The following is a 24,662-nucleotide window of genomic DNA, read 5'->3' as shown; positions in this document are numbered from 1 at the left end:
ATATAACATAAATAATATTCTAAGTTGATCGCTCATTAATCAAAAATATTTAAATATACATAGTATTAATGCAAGATTTTTTTTTTTTTATCAGATTTTCTTAAATGCTACAAAAAACTAATGTATTATTATTTTTGAACTTACCACCACAGCTTAATTAGATGGTGTGTATATTTAAATATTCTGAATTATTTAAATAAATAAATAAAAAAAAATATATTAATTTGATTGCTAATTTGATGCTTATGGGATGAGTAGGTCATTCCTTATTTTACATTCCCTACTTTATATATATATATATATATATATATATATATATATATATATATATATATATATATATATATATATATATATATATATATATAAATGCTCATAGAGAAAACGAATGAGAAAAATACTTTCAGAACCAAATCTGTTGGAAAAGTGTGCAGTCACTGCTGTGTGCACACTACGGTGAGATTGACAGTGTGTTCTGTTCACACTTGCAGGTCAGAAGGGTTCCGGGGTCCAGTGGTCATCTGCACAAGACCGAGGATGGAGACTGGGAATGGAGTGATGATGAAATGGATGCGAGGAGTGAGGAGGGGAAGGCTGCTGTCAATCATGGAAGGGTAAGTGTGGCCTTGAAGGATGTGAATCATCATTCTTAAAGGGATAGTTCACCCAAAAATGTAAATTTATAAAAATTGTTTATTTATAAATATTTATTTATTTAAGTAAATTTTTTAGTGAGGATTTTTTTTGTGTGATGAAAAGACTGAACTTGACTTGAATAATTAAAATGTAAAATTATAAAATAAAAATACAAATTTATTTATAAATATTTATATAGTATTTACTTTAAATTCCCCAATATCTGATTTTTTTTTTTTTTTTTTTTTTTGTGTAATGACTGAACTTGAATATATTATTTTAAAATGTTTTGGACCTTACTGTAAAAATAAAGCTCTCAGTATGTGTTTGCGTTTAACCCACATAAGAAATTTGAAGAAATGCACTTCTCTGATGCTTTTCACCTCAAGCTCTCTTAATACTTTATCATAAATGCTCTGCCTGTACCATACAGGTTACACACACCATTTGATCAAAGTCGAGAGGCTTTTTTCATTTAGAAATATGGAATATATAATTCTAAAACATCTCCGACAGGAAGGAACAATCAGAGCCCCCGAAGCGAAGCGTCCGCAGATCAGCGGCTGCTAATGAAGCTGAAGACGTTGTTCTTGTGTTTATTGTTTATTATGGAATGCAAATGAGCAAGTGCTGATTGCACTCCCACACAAATAGCTACATCTGTCTGTCGTACTTTATGCGAGAGCGAGAACATAATTTAATCCTGTCTTGTTATTGCTTTTGCAGTCACGCAGGGTCAAAGATGAAAATGAGCATGTAAGTTACAGTCATTCTCTGTTTTTACCTTTCAGAATGTTTGTGTTTTAATTAGCTGTGTGGGGTAATGCATCGCTGCTTTGAGTGTGTCAGCATGAAATCAAAACTGACCCTTTTGAAGTTACATAATGCACATTACTCCTTTTATAGTGGATGATTAATCAGTGCAAGAAAAAAAATTCTGTCTTTCATCACAAAACAAAGCTCCATTTTGAAACGGCATACTTTTTCAGCAGTACAGGTGTTGGTCAGTGTTGACCAGTAGCTAAATAGGTATTTAGTCATTGTTTAGGTTGTTGTTGTTGTTGGAAATGTAGCTTTTATATAATTTTTCTGATCGTTAAATATTGTTTATTTGCACTGTATTTATAAGAAAAATTAAACGGGTAAAAACAGACATATGTTGGAAGAAGGACCTGAACTAAAAAACTTGTTTATAGACTAAAATATCATAAAAACTTGGATGGAGTCTTTGGTTCGGGCTAGAATACAATCAACTAGTAACCACCCAAAACACCCTAGTAAAATGCATAGCAACACCCTGGTAACCATCCAAAACAGTAAACACTAGTGAAAGGCATAGCAACGCCCTGGTAACCATCCAAAACAGTAAACACTAGTGAAAGGCATAGCAACGCCCTGGTAACCATCCAAAACAGTAAACACTAGTGAAAGGCATAGCAACGCCCTGGTAACCATCCAAAACAGTAAACACTAGTGAAACGCATAGCAACGCCCGGTAACCATCCAAAACAGTAAACACTAGTGAAACGCATAGCAACGCCCCGGTAACCATCCAAAACAGTAAACACTAGTGAAACGGATAGCAACGCCCCGGTAACCATCCAAAACAGTAAATACTAGTGAAACGCATAGCAACGCCCCTGTAACCATCCAAAACAGTAAATACTAGTGAAACGCATAGCAACGCCCCTGTAACCATCCAAAACAGTAAACACTAGTGAAACGCATAGCAACGCCCGGTAACCATCCAAAACAGTAAACACTAGTGAAACGCATAGCAACGCCCCGGTAACCATCCAAAACAGTAAACACTAGTGAAACGGATAGCAACGCCCCGGTAACCATCCAAAACAGTAAATACTAGTGAAACGCATAGCAACGCCCCTGTAACCATCCAAAACAGTAAATACTAGTGAAACGCATAGCAACGCCCCTGTAACCATCCAAAACAGTAAACACTAGTGAAACGGATAGCAACGCCCCGGTAACCATCCAAAACAGTAAATACTAGTGAAACGCATAGCAACGCCCCTGTAACCATCCAAAACAGTAAATACTAGTGAAACGCATAGCAACGCCCCTGTAACCATCCAAAACAGTAAACACTAGTGAAACGCATAGCAACGCCCGGTAACCATCCAAAACAGTAAACACTAGTGAAACGCATAGCAACGCCCGGTAACCATCCAAAACAGTAAACACTAGTGAAACGCATAGCAACGCCCCGGTAACCATCCAAAACAGTAAACACTAGTGAAATGCATAGCAACGCCCCGGTAACCATCCAAAACAGTAAATACTAGTGAAACGCATAGCAACGCCCTGGTAACCATCCAAAACAGTAAACACTAGTAAAAGGCATAGCAACGCCCTGGTAACCATCCAAAACAGTAAACACTAGTGAAACGCATAGCAACGCCCGGTAACCATCCAAAACAGTAAACACTAGTGAAACGCATAGCAACGCCCCGGTAACCATCCAAAACAGTAAATACTAGTGAAACGCATAGCAACGCCCCGGTAACCATCCAAAACAGTAAACACTAGTGAAACGCATAGCAACGCCCCGGTAACCGGTAATCTTTTTGCACTAAAAAAAAATATCCACAAAGTTTCCAAAGCACTGATAATAACAGCAAAATCAGCATTTTGGACTTAAAACAATTCAGCTTTGCATAACAGTAATAAATTACATTTTAAAATATATTTAAACCATTATTTGGAATTGTAAAATTATTTCACAATATTAAACTTTTTACTGTATTTTTTGATCAAATAAAAACAACCTTGTTGAGACTTCTTTCAAAAACATTAAAAAAAATTTTTTTAAACTATGACCAGAAGTGTATGTGATATACAAAAGTAAAATGGGTCGTGATTCCAGTTTCAAGTTGACTTTCAGTTTTTGCCACAGCTAAAATCTTAGTAACTGTAAATGCTGTAAATGTGATCTCACAGACACAGGGGGCTCTACTAACTATGTTCTGGTTGTGAATAGATTTAATTAACGAGTGAAGTATCTGATCATTTAATTGAGAGTATCAAGGGATTGAGCTGTTTGCCTAATAAACTGCGTATTAAATAATTAACAAGTGTGGCCTATTCGACCGTATTGGACAAATGGCAATTAAGCAGCACAAACACAGATCTTATTTCCTACTGTCTGTGTGTATGTGTGTGTGTGTGTGTGTGTGTGTGTGTAGCCATGTTCCACTCATATATTCTCCCACTGGATTACCAAACGTCATGACTTTCAGCTCAGCCTTTGAGCTTGTAGAAAACCCATTGCCACTGAAGAAGCGTCCTTGGAGGGAATGAAAAGAAACAGTTAGGGGTGGAGAGATGTCTTTCTGTACCTTCCTTCGCTCTTAAGCAATCCATTTTTTTCTCTGCAGGATGAAGTGAATGCTAACAGTCTCCCGCTAGAGGATCTGTCCATTCAGCATCCCCAGGTGAGGCCCGGCCGGCTCTGACGATGTTGCTGTGATTCGTCTTGATTTGGTGTCCCAGACTCTGTGCTGTGAGGCGGCTGGTCTCTGGGCGGTCTGAACACGACCCTGGGGGCCGACTGGCCTTGAGGGAGCCTATTCAACTTAATATCTCAAATAAAGAGTAAGAGTGGATGCCTGCTACAGCAGCATCTGGAAAAGAGTCTCTGCTCCAGAACCTAGTGAGCCGTCTGTGTAGGGAGCGTTTTAATGCATCATAGCTGCACTTCGGACACAAACACTGCATTTATCCTTTGTGCAGAAGGCAGTCACATGATGCACTGCAGTGCGTTTTTAGCATTATTTATATACCGTATTTTTCGGACTATAAGTCGCACCTGAGTATTTTCAGTCCAAAAATACATCATGATGAGGAAAAAAACATATATAAGTCGCACTGGACTGTAAGTTGCATTTATTTAGAACCAAGAGAAAACATTACCGTCTCCAGCCGCGAGAGGGCGCTCTATGTTTTCGGTGTAGACTACAGGAGCACTGAGCAGCATAGAGCGCCCTCTCGTGGCTGTAGATGGTAATGTTTTCTCTTGGTTCATTTCTCTTGGGTCGTGTCAAATTAATTTTGATAAATAAGTCGCAGGACCAGCCAAACTATGAAAAAAACTTATAGTCCGGAAAATACGGTACTATTCGTTTTTATGAATATTATAATTTTTTTTTCATTAAATTTTTTAGTACATTTAGTTTTTTTTTTTTTTTTTTTTTTTTTTTTTTTTACAGTTATTATTTCTTGTGCTTCATCTTTTAATTTTACTTAATTTTACTTAATGGTATTATAACCCTGATGCCTTGTGATAAAAATGTTGAAAAAAAAAAATACAATTAAATTAATAATCCAGTTTATTAAATGAAGGATGCACCAATGTTAAACTTTCAGAAATGGCTAATAACTGATGAATGACTGATATTAAAATGTTTGCAATAGTTTTTTCTGAGTGAATTAAACATTTTAACTAATAAAAAGTAAATAAAAATTAGATTTTGGTATCAAAACTTTGTAATATGCTGTAGGATAACTATATATCTATATATCAGTTTTAGGAATTGTAGTACTTCAACTTATATTTCACTTAGTTGCCAGTGAGACATTTATAACTTCATTTAGGTTTTTAAGTTTTACATCTGATATTTTTTTTAATAAAAAAAAAAAAAAAAATTCAATTAACATGAGCTAATTTTTATGGAAATAAAAACAGAGGAATGTGCAAATTAAAATATCAAATTGGCCAACATAGATATCCTGACTAGAGAAATTTTGCATCATATCGCCAGCATAATGCATATTTCCTCAAGGCGAGGCAAGTTTATTTATTTAGAACATTTCATACACAATGGTAATTCTAAATCCTTTACATAAAAGAAAGTAAAATAATCATGGAGAAAAATAACACAAATAAAACAAGCAATTTTAAAACTTTTAAAATGATTAAAGCGTTTACTTAAAATCAATTTAAAAACCTTTAGAAAATGATTTTACATTAACCCCCCCCCCCAAAAAACAAAAAAACAAAACAAAAAACAAAAACAAAACAGTGAAAATACAGTGCAATCAGTTCGGACCTTGCACAGTGCTCATTCGATAAATGCACAGCTAAACAGATGGGTTTTGAGTCTAGATTTAAATGTGACTAGTGTTTTAGCACATCTGATCTCTTCTGGATGCTGATTCCAACTGCGGGCAGCATAGTAACTAAAGGCAGACTCCCCTTGTTTTGTGTGAACCCTTGATATTACTTGATCCTAGTGATCTGAGTGACCCGTGTGTAAACAGCGGCACGTGCCATATAAAGATCTTTTAACCTCAACGTCCAGAGCACTTTGACATTAGCGAGTAACTTCCCATCATGTTGTGTGTTTGTGTCCAGGTTCAACCGTTGGAGAATCCCTCGAGTGCTCAGGGAGCAGTGAACATGGTCCTGAGGTTGAGGTGAGCGAGCTCATAGCCGTTTCTCTTTTCTCCGTCCCTCTTTGTACTTCTTTTATGTGGAAAGAGCGGTGTGTTGGAAAGTGGGCTGGTAGTACAGTGTGTGTGTGTGTGTGTGTGTGTGTGTGCTGCTAGTAGAAGTGTTTGTCTCTTTTTAAACGATCTCTTTCCCTCCGTCTCTCGCCTCATGTTGAAGTGCATCATGTTAATGCATTTGGTGTGTTAAGTGTGGGAAGCGGTCCTTCAACCCTGACCTGTGTTTGCATTCTCCTGCCTGAATTCGTGTTTGAGCCCATGCAAAAGACAGAAGACTCTGTTCTTAGATCTCGTCTAAGGCCAGGAAAGCTAAAACGAGTGTTTGACAAAACCATTGCGAGAGCATGGTTGTGTTTTACTTATTTAAAGCGGGCGTTGTGAAGCAGCTTATCGACCAAAGAAAAACGTAGGGCGGGACTTGAGGTCATTCGTCAGCTGTTGATTGGACTGTGAGAAGTGAGCATTACATAACAGAATGAAGGTGAATGTAAATACGAGTCAGTCGTCATATTACAGGAAGAGCAAGTTATGACATTTGGATTGTCCATTATGAATCATTCACAATAAGACCATTAATAAATACAATTCAGTTTTGATGTCATGGGGACTTTAAAGTCAAAATGACATGGAAGTAGCGGCAGATCTTTTTTCCTGATTGTGAGGTACATCAGAGTGTAATCATATTTATAATCATATTCCTGCATCATATTTGCTTAATGAAATCCAATACTTGTTTCTTAATAATGCTGGGGTGCTGATTGCAGAGACAGTGGCTGTTTTTCTCTACCAAATCACACTTTCTCAAAAAATATGATAGATTTTGTTGCATTTTTGCTTTTGACATAATTGTCGATTATTTCCTTGAAAGTGTAATTGCGATTATTAATTATGATTATTGCAATTTGCATTGAATGACGTTTATACAATGATATTTGATGCAACAAATGGCATATTTTTATACAAAAAAAAAAAAATTTGTTGATTATCACAGGTCAATAGTCATATAACTCAAACATGAGATAAAAATGTACCCTGTTTACTTTGCTAATGTACACTTACTTCCCAAAAAAGTTACACATTTTAGCATTAAAAATTCTGTAACACACAAAATTGTCACATTATGGGAGCAAAATAGGTTTTTCATATTGATAACACACTGATTCATTTCGTTTTAACATAATGTGGTTCATAAAGGGCTAAATATTTAGCAGTTTCAATGATGTTTTAGTTACCAGTAAGAGTACAGTGCTCTGTTTTAGCGCACATTTTACCTTTTTAAATCTAGCTGAATCCACAGGATCAGCAAAGAAAAAAAGGTCTACAGGTTGTGTGGCTCACCGGGATGTTCACAGCTAATCATTACATTGAAATCTTTCTGTCTTTCAACCAATTACCCTCAACAGCCTCAGTTTGGAATGACAGAGAGAATAGGCTTTTTCAATTATCGGCATTGAAACTTCTAAACAACATTGATTCAGTGGCAAAAACGGACAGCTAATCAAGCTGCACGGACATCTGAGTTTGAACAGAGAGAGAGAGAGAGAGAGAGAGAGAGAGAGAGAGGAAGTTGCTGTAAACAGATGCAGGAGAACAGAGACAGTGGCTCGCATCCATTTGCGCAGTGAGGTCAGCAGCGAGAGCAGGTGTTCGGCTCATCAGAACGGATCAGGATAATGGGTAGGAAAGCGAGGGATAGACTTGTTTGTGTGCCCCTTGCTAAATGATTTCAAATGACTTTAATTAACTCTGCAAATAATTTTTGACGTAAATACACACAAGAGAATCAGTGAACGCGCTGATCGGTAAAGCCATAAACAAACATACTCTTATGATTACCTGTCCGAAGCTGAGATTCACCCAGGATGATCTGAATATTTGGCTCAATTTGTTTTTAGTGGTGTGAAAAGGTTGGACCTCAGTAATGCTTGTGTAGATCTACAGACCTGATGCACTGGAAATGTTTGGATGGGATGTTATCCAAATACACGGATTAAAGGAATAGTTCACCCAAAATATGCAGAAAAGTCCCCCACCCTCAGGTCATCCAAGATGCCGATGAGTTTGTTTCCTCATCAGAACAGATTTGGAGAAATTCCATCATTTGTTCACCGGTGGATCCTCTGCAGTGAATGGGTGCCGTCAGAATGAGAGTCCAAACTGCTGATAAAATCATCACTGTTATCCACAAGTAATTGATTTGTAATAGAGAAAACCCATCATTAAGATGTTTTTAACCTTAAAAAGGTCACTTTTGATTTGAATGCAAATCCTCTGTCCATAATATTGCTTTCAGTGGAAAGTGTGAATCAGGAGAGAAATCTGCACAGATCAAGCAGTGAAAAGTGAAAACAATTCTGAGCAAATATGTTGGTGGATTTTGGTGATTTTGATGACTGGAGGGTGGACTTTCTCACTAGAGGAGGCATTTTTGTGGATTATGTACTCTCGGCCAGTATTTGGCCAGAATAGAATGCCTTAAAGATGGATTTGTTTCTTACAAATGCACAGTTTTTGGCTTCACCAGATGTTAACTGGACAGGAGATTTGTGGATTACATGTTGGATTATTGTGATGTTTTTAATCAGCTGTTTGGACTCTCATTCTTACGGCACCCATTCACTGCAGAGGATCCATTGATGAACAATATGCAATGCTACATTTCTCCAAATCTTTTTTGATGAATAAACAAACACATCTCCATCTTGGATGGCTGGAAGGTGAGTACAATTTCACAATTTTCTTTCTTCTCTATTCCTTTATGGTAAAGTATGAAAGTGCTGAATTACTGGCTGGCTGATCACAATGGTGGCTTGTTTAGCAAGGAAAATTATTGCGTTAGTTTCCTGATATTTAGTTTTTCTTTGAAATTGAAACGCAGTGTGAAATCTCTGGCATGAGTCTGGCATGAGTCTATAAATCTGGGGTTTATTGGGATTCAGCTGGCGGAGAGAAAAATGTGTGTGTTTGATAAGATAATAAGTGATGTGTGGAGAGGCTTGGAGAGAAGGGCGAGAGAGAGTGAGGAATTCTCCAGAGAGAGAGAGCATGGATTTCTAGATATTGCTCTGATTTTAAATCCTTTTCATTTCTCTTGAGTTCAATATGAGGAAATGCCAGAGTGAGAGATGAAACCTGTGCAAGAAAATACTTATAAATAAAACAATTCTTTTATTTAGCAACGGTGCTTTAAATTGATCAAAAGGAACGGTAAAGCTTTTTACATTGTTGCAAAAGATTTCAAACACTGTTCTGTTGAACTTTTTTATTCACCAGTGAATTTTGAACAAAGAAGTATCATGGTTTCCACAAAAATATGAACATCTCGAGCAGTGAATCAGTATATTAGGATGATTTCTGAAGGATCATGTGACACTGAAGATGAGTCTGGAGTATTGATGCTGAAAATACAGTTTTGACTCACAGGAATAATATTTATTTTTAATATATTACAATAGGAAACAGGTAAACTGTAAAAGTATTTCACAACAAATGCAGCTCTGGTGAGAATAAGAGATTTCTTACAGATTCTAAACATTTGATTGATAGTTTATAGCAATTATTTAAATTTCTTTGGTCTTTTACAGTTTGATGTGTTTCTTGTGGTTGTTGGTATTTTCCACATTCATTGACTGAAATAATATGCCATTTTTCTGCATAGAAGTGGAACATAAAATAAGATAGTTTGAAATTTGTTTTTGTCTATACAGTGAAAGTCAATGGACTCCAATGTTTCATATTATCTTCTTTGTGTTTCACTGTTGAAATATGACACAAAACCCCTCACATTCCACAAAACACAAATGCATACATGTTTGGAATGATATGACGGTGAGTAAATGCAGGCAGAATTTTCATTTTTGTGTGCACTGTCTTTTTAAGACAATTCCATTCTTTAACCTTGGTAAACACTGCAGTGAACGGCCTCTCGTGGCTTTTTGCTTTATTATACACGCACACCTTTGAAAAGAGAGACAATATTTGAAAATAATTGGTTTTTGATTAGCTTTTGCATTCATGTTCATATATTACTCATATAAATGAGCCTCAAAGACTCTTTTTATCCTGCATTCTCATTTGAGATAAAAGCGTAGAGTTTGTCTGGGAAAGTTTCTCAGCACAGAAGCTGGTCTCACTCCCGTATGGAATATGGTCTGGGCTGATGTGATAACAGCTGTCTGCTGGCTCCTCCTAACCCTTCATTATAGAGCACAAAACACACACACACACACACACACACACACACACACACACACACACACACTTCCATCCCCATCCAGTACACAAAGACCTTGCTCTCCAGAAACAGGCCAAGTGGAGCGAGAGCTCAAGGGAGGTGTAATTATTCTAACCTTGACATGTAAATGAATGCTTAAGTCCAGCATTACTCTCTGTTCCTGTTTCTCGACTCTCAGTCTAGACACAAATTTTACTCTGAAAGATTACAAGACCAGATTTAATGATCCTGAGTGTCTTGATGTTAAGGAAATCTGTCTGTCTGTCTTGACTGTCTGTCTCTCTGTCTGTCTGTCTGTCTGTCTGTCTGTCTCTCTGTCTGTCTGTCTGTCTGTCTGTCTGTCTGTCTGTCTGTCTGTCTGTCTGTCTGTCTGTCTGTCTGTCTGTCTTGTCTGGATGTCTGTCTTGTCTGTCTGTCTGTCTGTCTGTCTTGTCTGGATGTCTGTCTTGTCTGTCTGTCTGTCTGTCTGTCTGTCTGTCTGTCTTGTCTGTCTGTCTGTCTGTCTGTCTGTCGTTAAAATTATAGTTATTTTAATTTCTCATATTCATTTAATGCTGCTTCCTTGCTTTTAAATTCTAATTGTGATTCTGCTTACTTTAGCTAGCTTAATTCATATTTGAATTCAGTATTTCAGTATTTGAATTAGAAATGAAAAGGTATTATAAATTCACTTCTGAATGGTGTCAGCCTGATCAATGACATTTCAATAATTGCAATAGCTTGAAACCACAAAACAGCTATTTGTTACGGACACATACTTTTATGTGAAGTGAAATGTTATCATAAACATTAAATTAAATGAATGTTATGCACTGTAGTCTGAGTGTTTCTCAATTAATAAAACATTCCTTCAGGTTTTTCAACAAATTATTCAAGTCAGTGAGGAAGAACAAAGAAATAAATGAGCAGCGAGTGGTTTTCTCTTTTCCTGCTCAGTATTGTTGATGAATTAATGTTAAAAACTAAACCCACAGCAGCAGATCTGTTCATTTACACTGCAGGCTGAGATGCATCAGCATAATGTTAACATTCACTTAATAATTGTTTACATTAACGTTACCCATCAAGGCACATTCAAACAACCTCTAATGGACATTTGAGCACTTGAAAGCAGTCGTACTTCATGCTTCTGAAACTGGGTTATTATTTTGTTTTTGTTTATTTAGTAACCTCTACAACTTCCATATTGATTTCTTTCATGCATTTTTCTATTAGTATTCTGTCTTCTACTTTATTGCCTCAGGTTAGTGTTTTTGGTGTCATTTTCTAGTTAGACGAATTGTGTGCGATTGAGTCTAGCATTGTAAGCTGTAGTGGATCTGAGATAATGGCACCAGAGGAACACTGAACCTCATATGTGAAGTCTTCACACACATTTAATCAACTAGTGGTGTTGTTATCCGGCCTGCTGGCTGTGAAGGCATTTCTACTGTCGCTCTGGCTCAGATCACGCTCAATGGTTTTAGCTCGGTCCTGTCAGCTCCCATTACCCAACAATGAGGCGTTTGGCCGATCATCTCTGACAGCCTTTGTGCCGGAATATGATACGGATTTGTCCCTGCTTCACGACTTCGCAGGAGTCTTACTCAAAGCTCTTTACGCGCCACTAGTGTGTAATGAAGCTCCGGAAGCAGAAAGCTGCGTTCGATTTGATGCTCTGCGCTCAGGCCTCTTTATGGAGGGGGAATTACATTTACCTTAATTTCACAGTTGCGAATTCAGAGGGTTAGATTGTGTTTTTCTGACTGGCAGTCTAGTCCAGCACTCTTAAATTGCTTTCATGACTCACATCAGGCCTTCCTTGTACATATATTAGGGTTATTGACTATAAAAAATAATGTGTTAAAATAATCCAGTACATTTGATTGGTGATGAACATGATGCAGGGCTACGACTCACTGTGATGTAACCCTATAAATGCAGTTCTATGCCCCTAGATGTATCCTATATGCCCATGTGGCTTTTATGTCATATTTATAGCATATGATATTGTTAAGCAACAATATTCAAGCAATAATTGTCTCATCAGATGAGTGCAAATATGATAGACCTACTGTCTTTATGCAAGTACAATAAATAATACTGTGTTATATTTTTAGAGGCAATGTTGTCTGTTTTTCCACAATTTAACCAAGGAAAATTATACCAATTAAGCCACAGTAGACTATAAAGATTTTAATCACATGACTATTCAGGATTTATTCAGGAATCTTTGATGAATATAAAGTTCAAAAGTGCAGCATTGAAATATGAATCTTTTGTAACATTAGAAATTGCCAAATTTTTCACTTTTCACCAGTATACCACATTGTTGCTGAATAAAAGTATATATATATATATATATATATATATATATATATATATATATATATATATATATATATATATATACAAATAACTTCTAAATAAACAGTGTTTAAGTGAGTCAACAATGAGAAACAGCAAGTAAGTGTAGAAAAAAAATAAGGAAACTTGTTTGAAAACAATCATTATAATATTATTAATATTTTTATTTGATGATGCTAGTGGTGCAGAAATGTAACAAATTTGCGTATGACTCAATATTTCTTCATTTATGTATTTATGCATTTAAAAAAAAAAAAAAATTATATGCCAGGTTAAAATCTATGGCTCCTTCCATTATGCTTATCTTAGCAAACACTAAATGTTAAAAACCACAGGAATAAAAAATTCTGATTAATGCTGTGAAGATTGGGACGCATGGATTTTGGTCCAAAGCACACTTTATACACAATTTATCAGGTAAAGTTTTACAATTTGGTGTGATTTGCATATTGAACACTCCCGCAAGCTTGGACGTGTCTGTTTTAAAACAATCTATCTTTGTAATTTAGGGTACTCCGTAGCAAACTCAGCTTGAAACCTTTTGATTTGTGAGACTACCATCCCATTTTTCAGACCAGACAAAACTGAACCGAGTGAAACCTCATTAGAGCTGGACTTTGAATTAAATTAACTCCCTTAATTAGAGTCCTGCTCTCATTACTTAGCAGCTCTTTAGAGGAAAATAAAGTGCATAGCGGGGAAAAACATAAATGGCTCTTAAGTTAAATGTAACTAATTGTTCTTAAACGTCCAATCAGTATTTTTTTTATTATTTATTACTTATTTAAAAAGTTTTGCAAATGAAAAATGAAGAGTACTTTTGAATAATATGTTTAAAATTTTGTGCAATCACAAAACTTGAGTCATGACCATGCAAATACTATTTGCTTTACCACGCAAATTCCCCTATCATCGGACCCTCTGGCTGACTGATGGTTGGTTATTTTATTGGGTGAATTTCTTTACAACACAATATGTCATGCATTAAGAAAATTTAGACCATTTTGGGACCTTAAAGATAGCATGCATTATACATCAAGAAACTTTTATGTATAAAGCATTAAATAAATTAATAATGTACATTTTAATGCATTATATATTTTAATCAATAACTGTAACCAAAGTTAACATGCATTTTAATGTTTGCAATTGAAAATTATACAAATGCATTAGAAAGGGCATTAGAAGGCACAATTAATGTACAATTAAAATAAACACACACACACATACACACAAATAATTTTAATTTAAATACAATTTAAATGAACTTAAATGTGCTGTTAGGTACAAATACATTATTTTGTACTTTTTAAAAATGTTTTGCACTGATGTTGATCATTGTGATAATTTATTTTACCAGATTCGTAATATACATTTTAATGCATTACATCTTTTCATAAAGTTGCATTATAGTATTTTCAGATTCACTGTTAAAATTTAACTTGGTTGTCTTAATGCATCATTTACTTTCTAAATATGTAACAATGAATAGATAAATATTATAATTTGTTATAACTGTGGTTATAATTATCCATGAGATACTGAATACAAATACATTACAAGGTGCATTAATTTGCAAGTCATAATTAATGCATTTTATACTGCATTAAAGGTTTCAAATAAGGTATTACCAAGATATTTTGCATTATTGTTTTATATATATATATATATATATATATATATATATATATATATTGTATACATTTTATATTTTTATTTTATAACATTTTAATAATTTAGCATAAAGTCAGAACATGCTATTAAGAGAAAATATATATATATATGTGTTTTGTTTTGGTTTGCATTGATGATAATTGTGGTGAAAATGTGCTTAATTGTTATGAAAATAATATTACAATGCATATTAATCCTAAAATGCATTGATTTATTTGTAACCTAAATATAATTTAATATTTTTTCACTTTTGATTTTGGGGCTGAAATGAAACCCAGGCATGTTCCTGCCAGTTTTCTTGAAGCTCACTCTGTTTGTTTGGGTGGTTGGTAAGGTCTTTTACAGTCAAGTGGCTGTGGATCTGACGTCTCCTGAGGGAAATGAGGGATCTCAGATCAGTTAGATGAGAACCAGAGGCTCCCATGAGAAGAAAAGTGAGGAAAGAGTAGCGAGGTGCTGATTTCCTCTGGCCACAGGGTGAAAATATCACCTCGAGCCAGCAGGAGACAAGTGTCAAGTGTGAGGGCTTCCCATGCCTTGCAGCTCTCAGGATTGATTGGCTGGATAACAACAGCAGGCCAAACCGCATGGCTGAATCACAGCAGAGCGATGGCTGGCCGGCCACGCTTCACGCAGAGTACCGCTGTGTTTTTGGTAGTGTGTGTGTGTGTGCATGGTTGACCTCTGAAAACTGTCAAAACATAACGACAGTGAGAAAATTGTCTCTAAGATGCCTGTGCTGTGACACAGCCGCTGGCGAGGACTGCATCAGAATATACACAGTACCTAGCTGTTGAGACAGAAGGACAACAACCTGCTTAAAGACTCTGCAGACAGAATGCTTTTTATTTGATTTTACTATTATTATTACTATCAAGAGCCAATGTTGGTCCTCTGGAATTGATGTGTTTTACCTTTTTCTAAAAGCAAAAAGTGAATCTCTTTGTATCTTGTTTTCTTTTTTGATATTTGGTCTCAAATTGGACAAAAACCAGACTATAAAAACAGCTATTATATTATATTATATTATATTCCTTTTTTGTTGTTGTTTCTGTTACTTTTATCTTATTTTTATATTTCTTATTTTTTTATTTAGATTTCAACTCTAAATTCGGATTGGAGAAGTTACCTTGTAAATAATTCCCTGATATTTTATCCTTTCCAAAATATTTGAAGTAAACCCACTGAAAACTTGATTAATGTTGATTTCTTTTTTTTTATTTTATTTTTTTTTATTTTACAGTCATGGATATTGTTTAATTATTAACGTAACGTAATTATTAACATAATTATTTACTGTTTTAATTCTTGTATCTAGTTATTTGTTAAACAGTGAGGCTTTTCTCTTTGTACCTGAGCACTGAAACAATATATAATTACCTGATGTAAATTTATGTTTAATACTCATATACTCCATGATGCTGATTTAATTTGATAATGAGACTGATTTAAGTTTGATTAACCTTAAAATACACAAATTCTTGCTGTACAGACACTATTTATTTTCTGATGTTAATGAATAAAAAGCAGTATAATGTTATCGATATGAAAATAACAGCCTTAAACTGAAATGAAATCAGAAAAGTGTAACAAGGCACAGGAGGAAGACAGAAATCATTCAAATCCCAAGAAACAAACAACCAGGCTTTATTTAATCGGCCTGCTGAGATTGCTTCACACCCCTACAGACTACTTTTGATTAGCTCCATGACGTATTTATCACTGCCAGCATGATGGTTTAGCTTTTTAAAATCCTTTTTAGTCTTCAAGGTCCACCGTGCCATTGACAACCCACCATGCATGATAATGTGGGACTGGCTATATAAACCTCTTCAATTTGCTGTTGGTATACTGGCCTGGAGTAAGATCCCATTCCTCTGACGATCAGTTAAGTGACCTACTTGAGAGACGGAGGGGTGGAGAGCGACACCACTGATGATTGCTGTCATTATAATCTAGTACTAGAGAAAATGAGGCTAATGCAAGTGTCAATCTGTTAAATAAGTGCACTGGGCTCAACAGCACAGCTGGAGCTCTGGAGCAGCCGCTGAAGAAACTCACTAATATAGAGACTTGACCTTTCATAAAATGAAACGGGATACAGTAAACTCGTACAGTATCAGGTCTTTTGAAGAGAGACAGAATCAAAAAGGATCTGTCAAGTTTTACGCCGTGTCGCAGTATAATGTCTGTAAATATACTTGATATATACACTGCCGTTCAAAAGTTTGGGGTCAGTGGGGCTTGTAATGTTTTACAAATCATAAGAAGTCTCTTATGCTCATAAAGAATGCATTTATTTGATCAAAAATACAGAAAATAACTGTAATCTTGCAAAATGTTATTACAATATAAAATAATGGTTTCTATTTTAATATCCATTAAAATATAATTTATTTCTGTTATGCAAAGCTGAATTTCCATTAGCCATTACTCTGGTATAAAGTGTCACATGATCCTTCAGAAATCATTCTAATATATATATATATATATATATATATATATATATATATATATATATATATATATATATATATATACACATGCATATATGTGTGTGTGTGTGTGTGTGTGTGTGTGTGTGTATTCACTAGTGATTGTGAGTGATTTTTTTTTTTCCAAAGTAAATCCTACACTCATTTTTTTGTGGGGGTATTTTTTCACTGAGCTCGTCACAGTCCATTATAGGATTGTCTTCTTTGTGAAGAATAAATCTGAAACCCAAAAGAAGGTTTCTTAGAAGGCAGCATAATTAAGTCGCCAACTTTTAGAACAACTTACAACTCTGAAATCGTCTGTAAAAGGGCATGAAATCTGACCTGGACAAGTTCTTGACATGGCACTTTTCACCCAGAGTGTCTGTTTGACACATTCCCCGGGGAAGAATGACGAGCTTCAGGTCCCATAGCTCTGGTGACTGTAGACTTTGCATATTATTTGTGTCCTTTGCCTTTCCTCTGCAAACGTGACGTTAATGAGCTTGTCAGGCCTGGTTACTGAAGCAGAACAGACTGTTTGATGTCAGAGAGAACAAAGATCTGGCTTTATCAGGAACATCAGTGAGAAGAACCAGAGTGTGGACACACTCCAGGTGTGTTTACTGAGAACAGAGCCTTAGCATCATGAAGATTTGCTCCAGGAACAATCATACCATCATACCCCACTGTTAGGAAGTCCCCCAGCCCATTTTGGGAGCAATGTTTTCAGATTTTCATTTGGCAAAACATCTTTAGAAGTAATGATTTCAGTGATGCCAAGTATCATTTTTTTGCAAATTTAGAAGCAAAACATTTCATATCACTGCTGCACCCCTGATGTGTGTAATGCCTTTAATATAACAGTTGTTTTTGGTTAGATTTTGAATATTGTTGAGTAGATTTTGACACTATTTATGGTCCATGTACTTATTTAAAAAAAAACAAATTAAATAGACATTTTTAAATATAATTTAAAAAATATATATATATATATATATTATTCAAATCTATATTTTAAAACCTAAATTGAAAATACAGTTTTAGTACACTTTTAAATGTTGGTTTATTTTTACATTTATTTTTTTTAACTTTATTTAACTACATTTTATAATGTGAATTAAATAGAGATTTTTAAGTCAATTTATTTTTGCATTAATTTTATTTTACAACACGAAGTATTTATTAACTTTAAGTTTTAGAACAAATGAAGCAGTTTATTTTAAAATGTTAGAAATATTTATTCAATGAACTTATTTAATTACATTTTGAAACCTTAGTTAAATTTATTTAAATGTCAGTGTTTTTTTTATATTTATTCATTTATTTTTATAAAAAAAAAATTTTTTAATAGTTTTAAGTTTAAAATGTCTTTTAAGTTGTCCATTTAATAAATAAATAATTGATCTCCCTTTTCTGTTAAATTGATGATTATTCCGTCGTCTGACTCCTAGTCCTCCATTGCAGTACAACTCTTTTCCATACAGCAGCAGTTCATAGTGACCACGTTAATCTCCGAAACAGAGAAAAACATTATAAATGATGAAAGATCCATTAGTGATATGAAATGCCGTTTAACCGCAGATCACCTACAGCACAGTGAAGCCTTCCTTCATTAAACTGACTCAAATGAACACGCACTCCCTCCAAAAGCCCACCTGAATGTTTGTGTAAAACCCTGAAATCACAGAAGAAGCTCGCTGGTTTACAAAACATGGCACTGATTGCTTGCTCACTGGCACTGTCAAAATTTCTTCCAGAATGATTATCTGGAGAGCTCTGAGGACAGGACTCCTCTGAGGCTCGTATCTGTGTGTGTGTGTGCGCTTCAGGCTCGGCAAACACGCTCAGTGAAACAGCAGATGGCCGTGATCTCGCTTGGCTTTCTCACAGTCAGACAGACAGGTGGACACCCATTTCTCACCACAGATATCTCCTCTCTCTCTCTCTCTCCGTCTTTCCCTCAGGAACTCAAGGAAGGAGTTGAATGACATACGGTTTGAATTCACTCCAGGACAAGGTCAGTGCACCTCATCATACATCAGCTGCAGTCCTAGTGTTATGCTGCCTTCAAATCCTACTTCAAATTCCCACTTATGAGGCCGGGAAACGTTATCATGACGCGATTTTGGTCAGAATAAATTGGGCACCATTTCTTTATCACCCTCCGGCAGACTTTTGAAGCTTTTTTTAGTGCTAGTGCAATACAATGAAAAGTATGGATGGGCATTAGGCTTGCATGCTTTAAAGATATATTTATTGTTGTATTGCAACCACATGGAATCATGGGAAATGTAGTTTTCCAGGCATGTTTTCCAGCTAGATAAAAAATAATTTTCTTGTGTATATTTTCTTCTGTATTATAGTATATATTTAAAAAGATTAATGAATACATTTTTATGTATTTATACATGAAAAGACTAATTCTTTTTTTTTATATATGTATATTTAAAATTTGTATTTATTTAATCAAATATAATCAAATGTTTTATTTGTTTGTTTTTAACTGGTCATTCTGTTTTTGAAGGATATATTATAATGCTTTAAGGACTTAGAAAAAGTGCAATTTCCTGATTTTAATGCAAATTTAATCTTTCATCATACTCAAAAATTGGGGACAAGTAATTACAATTATTGCACATCGTTTGGTATTTATGTGTCCAAAATATTAACAAAATATAGGTAACAACATTTTTTACATTCTCTTGTTAATGGCAACTTGATTACCACAAATAATTTAGATTATTTATAACAAATAAATAAGTCACACATTATTTAACATTTTCTTTAAAAGTTTAAATGCCCATCATAAGACTCTTTGTTCCAACTCTAAATTCTCATTCTGACACATCTGAAGTTTTACTGTGCATCATTTATTATATTTCAAAGTGGCAAAAGTTGTAGCCATAAAACACTAAACTCTGCTTTCTTTCGATCATTGCTTGCTACATCCCGTCACGTTGCCCAGCTCGAGATATTCTGTGAAATCGAGGCCATTGCATCTTGTTTGTTGATGTCTGTGAGCGTGGGTTTGCTAGAACATGCTTTTAACTTTGTGTTCTGACGGGTTTCTTGGTGTGATATAACGCTGTGCATCTGTGTTTTTTCTCCTCAGACACTGCTGATGGAGTTTCTCAGGAGCTCTTCTCTGCTGGTCTGGTCAATGGCCTTGATGTTGTTGTGGGTCAGTTGCATGTGCATTATATTAAACTCCAATACACGCTCCTAGGAAGTCTTAATTTGCCGTTCCATAAATGAAGCAAAAAAATCTTAAATTCATAGTTATGAAATGTTGCATATACATACTTACATCAAGATGTATGTATGTAACTTGACATGCAAACCGAAGATATTAAGTTTTGTTTTCTGAGAAAGGATCTTTAAACATTTAATATCAGTTACAATCATAGTGCAGCAATTTTATTTTGCCTGTATATTTGAAATGCAATGCTTTTATTATTGCTGTGCATCTTAGTCCCTAAAAATACTGCCTTTACACTTATGCATTTGGCCTTTTAGCTAAAATGATTTTCATTGCATTGAAGGTAGACATGTGATTACTTCATGCATTTTCCTGAGAAACGAACCCATAATCTTGCCATATGGCATGCTCTACTTTTAGGTTTTTTTGATATATTTTTTTAAATGAATAAACATTTTCTTTTAATATATTCATATAATAATAGTATATAAATATTATTTGCAAGTATTAATAAGTATTTGAATGAGTTTTGACCATAACATCAGAGCAACTAGTGATGTTTCTGGCCTTTTAATGGAGCTCATACCGGCTTCATCTGCAAGGAGAAAATTGAAAAGGGAGACATTTCCAGGGGTCATTAGTTCACTGAACATTCAGAGCAATATGCTATGTATACTGATAAGACCAGCTCTGAAAAAAGATCTGTCCATGCATCAGTAACGTTATAACTGTACTAATTAATGCATGTAGTTAAGATTCACAGCTACACACTATTTGGCCCTCAAGGTAATTTGAGTTCGAGACCCCTGCTTCAAGACATTTCAGAGCAAATACATGAATACTGAGATACTGCATATTATCCACATATCATGTGTTTAGTTCTGTCGTTCAGTTCTGATGTCAGTATCTTTCTCTACATGTGTTTTCCCAGTGGCTGCTAACCTTCAGAAGATTGTAGAAGACCCAGTTACCTATAAAGTATTGACCTTTAAGTTGGTGAGTATTCGGATGCTAAATGTCACAGAGAGTCTTGCAGCATTCCCGTGATTCAGTAAAAAGTGGGAATATCATGGCCTGGAAAAGTAATGGAAATTAACTGTAAAATATACATTTACTTTTTCTGGTTATGCTCTTTGTATTTCATTGGTTAGAAATTGTTCTTTGAGGGTGCAATCTCTATAAAGTTATTTTCAAAATCAAATTATGAACAACTGGATTTTAAGTTGTTTTAGTATCAATGAGATACTCCTAAAATTTTAGAAATATAACTAATAATCTAAAAGTTTTTTATATAATTCATATTTTTATATAATTTAACATGTATTTTCTTTCAAGGAGATGCTACTTAAAATAAAATGGATCTGACTTGAGATGAGCCTTTTTTTTATCAATTTTGAATAACTGTATTTTATAAGACTTTCATTGTTTTTATTTTAGAACTTTCCGTTTTAATTTTGGTTTTAGTAATTTTATTGTGTGTGTTTTTTTTATTTTTATAAATAGTCTTTATAAATTTTTATTTCAGTATTTGTTATTTTAATACATCAAGTGAAGCTAAATGAAAATAATGTCTTTTTCTTTGTAGTTTAGTAGTAGTTTAGTAAACAGGCCATTGCAACTTAATTAATATATATATATATATATATATATATATATATATATATATATATATATATATATATATATATATATATATATATATATATATATTTATCTATTAATTTTTGTAAATCCAGTGACAGAAAACTGGAAAATACACGGAAAGTCCTTCAGTTTGTCAGGAACAAAAAGCGATTTGTTTTTGTGTGATGCTGTTTGTTTTGCTCATTGAACATTGAATATGCAGGTCCCACACAGCCATTCATTTATTATTTGCTGAAATCACTTCTTTGACAGCGTAATGAATTTTACGTTCATTACGTGTTTAATGATGCCTTTTAATGCATAAAAAAAAAAAAGACAGAACTGGGAATTTCTGTCAGGTACATGAATACCCGTATTAAAATGTCACCGAGCGTTTTCGCTTAACGCATATAGATGAAGAAGGGAACGCATTAGACCACAGGATCCTGTAGAAGTATCTGTTCATATTCCCTCCGGCTTTTAGTATTTCACTCTCTGTGGAGGATTAGAGACAGATAGCGGTGATAGACGCCACTTTAATCCACTTTTAAGTGGATCCCGTTATATTGGATAGGATGAGATTTTCACTGTTCTCATGAATAGTCTGCTAAGATGAGATTTCATCAAATCAAGTCACCTTTATTTATATAGTGCTTATACAATACAGTGTGCCTAAGTAGCTTTACAGTGTCGGAGAGGAAAAATGTGTGCTGATAATGCAAGAGGACAATAGAAAACAGTCAGTTTATCAGTTAAAGTCGGTTCATTGTTGATTAAGTGAGGGCATTGTCTAGCTCAGTTCAACTCTCTTCCTATAGAGTCTGTGCAATCAAGACAACAATGTCGTCAGAAATTGTGTCCCCAACAATAAAAAAGAAAGAGAAACCAGGCTCAGTCGGGGGGCCAGTTCTCTTCTAGCCAGACGACACCAACATGTCATGATTTAATTCCAGACTGCAACGCACCTCAAATTAAGCAGAGGACTCGTCTTGTTTTTCACAGGGGATCTGTCTCTGGGTTTCGTCTACTTGACATGGTCTCTGCTGACATTCAGGGCTGTAGAGGTCGACTCTAGGTGCCGATCCACCTCTGATCTGGATCCGTATGGCTATGGTGACCTCAGAATAAGAAAGAAACAGACTAATATTAGCGTAGATGCCATTCTTCTTATGATGTAATGAGTACATCGGGTCTTATGGGAAGTGTTTCTAGTTCTGTTTTACCTCATTAATGCAGCCTAACAATCCTTTAAAGGATTTGGATTACAGAAATGTGTTAAAGAGGTGGGTCTTTAATCTAGATTGATCCAGAGTGTGGGCGCTAAATAGGAAAAGGATCTGAGGCCCACAGTTGATTTTGATATTCTAGGTATTATCAAATGGCCAGAGTTTTGAGAACGCAGTGGATGTGAAGGACTATAATGCGATATTATCTCACTCAAGTATTGAGGAGATAAACCATTCAGGACTTTAGAAGTAATTACTAAACTTATGCAAAAAATGAAGCTTTGTTGTTTCTTTTTCTAGGTTTGTTTATATATTGTTATCACCCAGCTCTAGTGAAAATAGCAAAAATGTAAGTTTTCTTGTGTGACATGTCTAAAGATGCCATGTTTGAAATGAAGGCCGATACAAACAAGATTTGAAAACTAGTTGAAGTTCATTTGTATAGAGCTGTACATACATGTGTTTAGGAGAACATTGATGGGGAGTAAATAATGACAACATTAAATTTTTTAGATGAACCATTCCTAGAAGACGCTAAGCGTTAAGGGCAGGTCCCGGTGGACTGGGCACTACGGCGGTGACGGCTGTGTTTAATCACTCCGTTAGATGAGTTGGCGGTAAACAACATCTGCGGGTAGCAGGCGGCTCATTCTCCTGCAGCCTTTCGCAGAGAGCTATTTCTACAGCATCTGCCAGCTCTTACCCTTAACTTCACCCTCCGACCCTCCACAAAGCTCCCAGAATGCATTTCTCAGTCGCACCTGGAGTGTTTGGAAAATCGCATTAGGAAGTGTGGAGTTTTATTGTTTAATTTCAGCCTGAGCGTCCCTGGAGAGAACTTCACATCATGATTAGAAAACAACTGTGAGAAATGTGCACATGTAACAGGGACGTAGACGTGTGGTGTGTGTAGGGAATTTCTCAGGCGGCCAAGACCTCCAATCTCATTTACTAATGTCACTCCTGACTACACTGTGTGCAACTCAGACAATTAGGCTGCTTGGATATTGAACCGTGAAGAAGACTTATGTTTGCGGTTGCTGTGCGCACACTCGCAAGCTCTGTGGCTTGAGCATAACAGTTTGTAAGCATTAAAGCTGATGCTATATATATATATATATATATATATATATATATATATATATATATATATATATAATCAAATCTGAAGGGCATTTTTAGGCACAAAGTAAAGAAGATGATTTATTGCTTTTAGATAAGAAGTTAATAAAAAAATAATTAAAAACATAAAAAAAATTACACAATGGTAATTCAAAGTGCTTTACATAAAAGAAAGTAAAATAATCATGAAGAAAAATAATAACAAAAATAAAACAAGCAATTTTAAAACTTTTAAAATGATTAAAACATTTAAAAACAGTTAGAAAATGATTTTACATAAAAAAATAATAAAATAAAACAGTGAAAATATAGTGCAATCAGTTCGGACATTGCACAGTGCTCATTCAATAAATGCACAGCTAGATTTAAATGTGACTAGTGTTTTAGCACATCCGATCTCTTCTGGAAGCTGATTCCAACTGCGGGCAGCATAGTAACTAAAGGCGGACTCCCCTTGTTTTGTGTGAACCCTTGGTATTTCTAACTGACTTGATCCTAATGATCTGAGTGCTCTGTTAGGTTTATATTCAGTGAACATATCTGCAATATATTTTCGGTCCTATGGGTAATTTAGTGACTCATATACGAGTAAAAGTACTTTAAAGTCATTCCTAAATGTAACTGGAAGCCAGTGTAAGGACCTGAGGACTGGTGTGATA

The 24,662-nt window shown here is 35.0% G+C and overlaps 1 protein-coding gene across 2 annotated transcripts in view; it reads left to right on the top strand.

Moving 5' to 3' along the window:
* Nucleotides 1-24,662, top strand: part of LOC113052942 (STE20/SPS1-related proline-alanine-rich protein kinase) — a 51,527-nt gene that overhangs the window by 23,253 nt on the left and 3,612 nt on the right. For both annotated transcript variants that reach the window (XM_026217441.1, XM_026217442.1), the window contains 7 exons: nt 492-614; nt 1,363-1,392; nt 4,032-4,088; nt 6,008-6,069; nt 18,798-18,850; nt 19,946-20,014; nt 20,964-21,028. In XM_026217441.1, coding sequence (XP_026073226.1) covers nt 492-614; nt 1,363-1,392; nt 4,032-4,088; nt 6,008-6,069; nt 18,798-18,850; nt 19,946-20,014; nt 20,964-21,028 — 459 coding nt within the window. The remainder of the gene's footprint in view (nt 1-491; nt 615-1,362; nt 1,393-4,031; nt 4,089-6,007; nt 6,070-18,797; nt 18,851-19,945; nt 20,015-20,963; nt 21,029-24,662) is intronic.

This window comes from Carassius auratus, chromosome 34 (assembly GCF_003368295.1).
Source record: "Carassius auratus strain Wakin chromosome 34, ASM336829v1, whole genome shotgun sequence".
Classification (NCBI taxonomy): Eukaryota; Metazoa; Chordata; class Actinopteri; order Cypriniformes; family Cyprinidae; genus Carassius; species Carassius auratus.
Note: the sequence above shows the minus strand (reverse complement) of the source record. Positions and strands in the feature narration are given on the sequence as shown.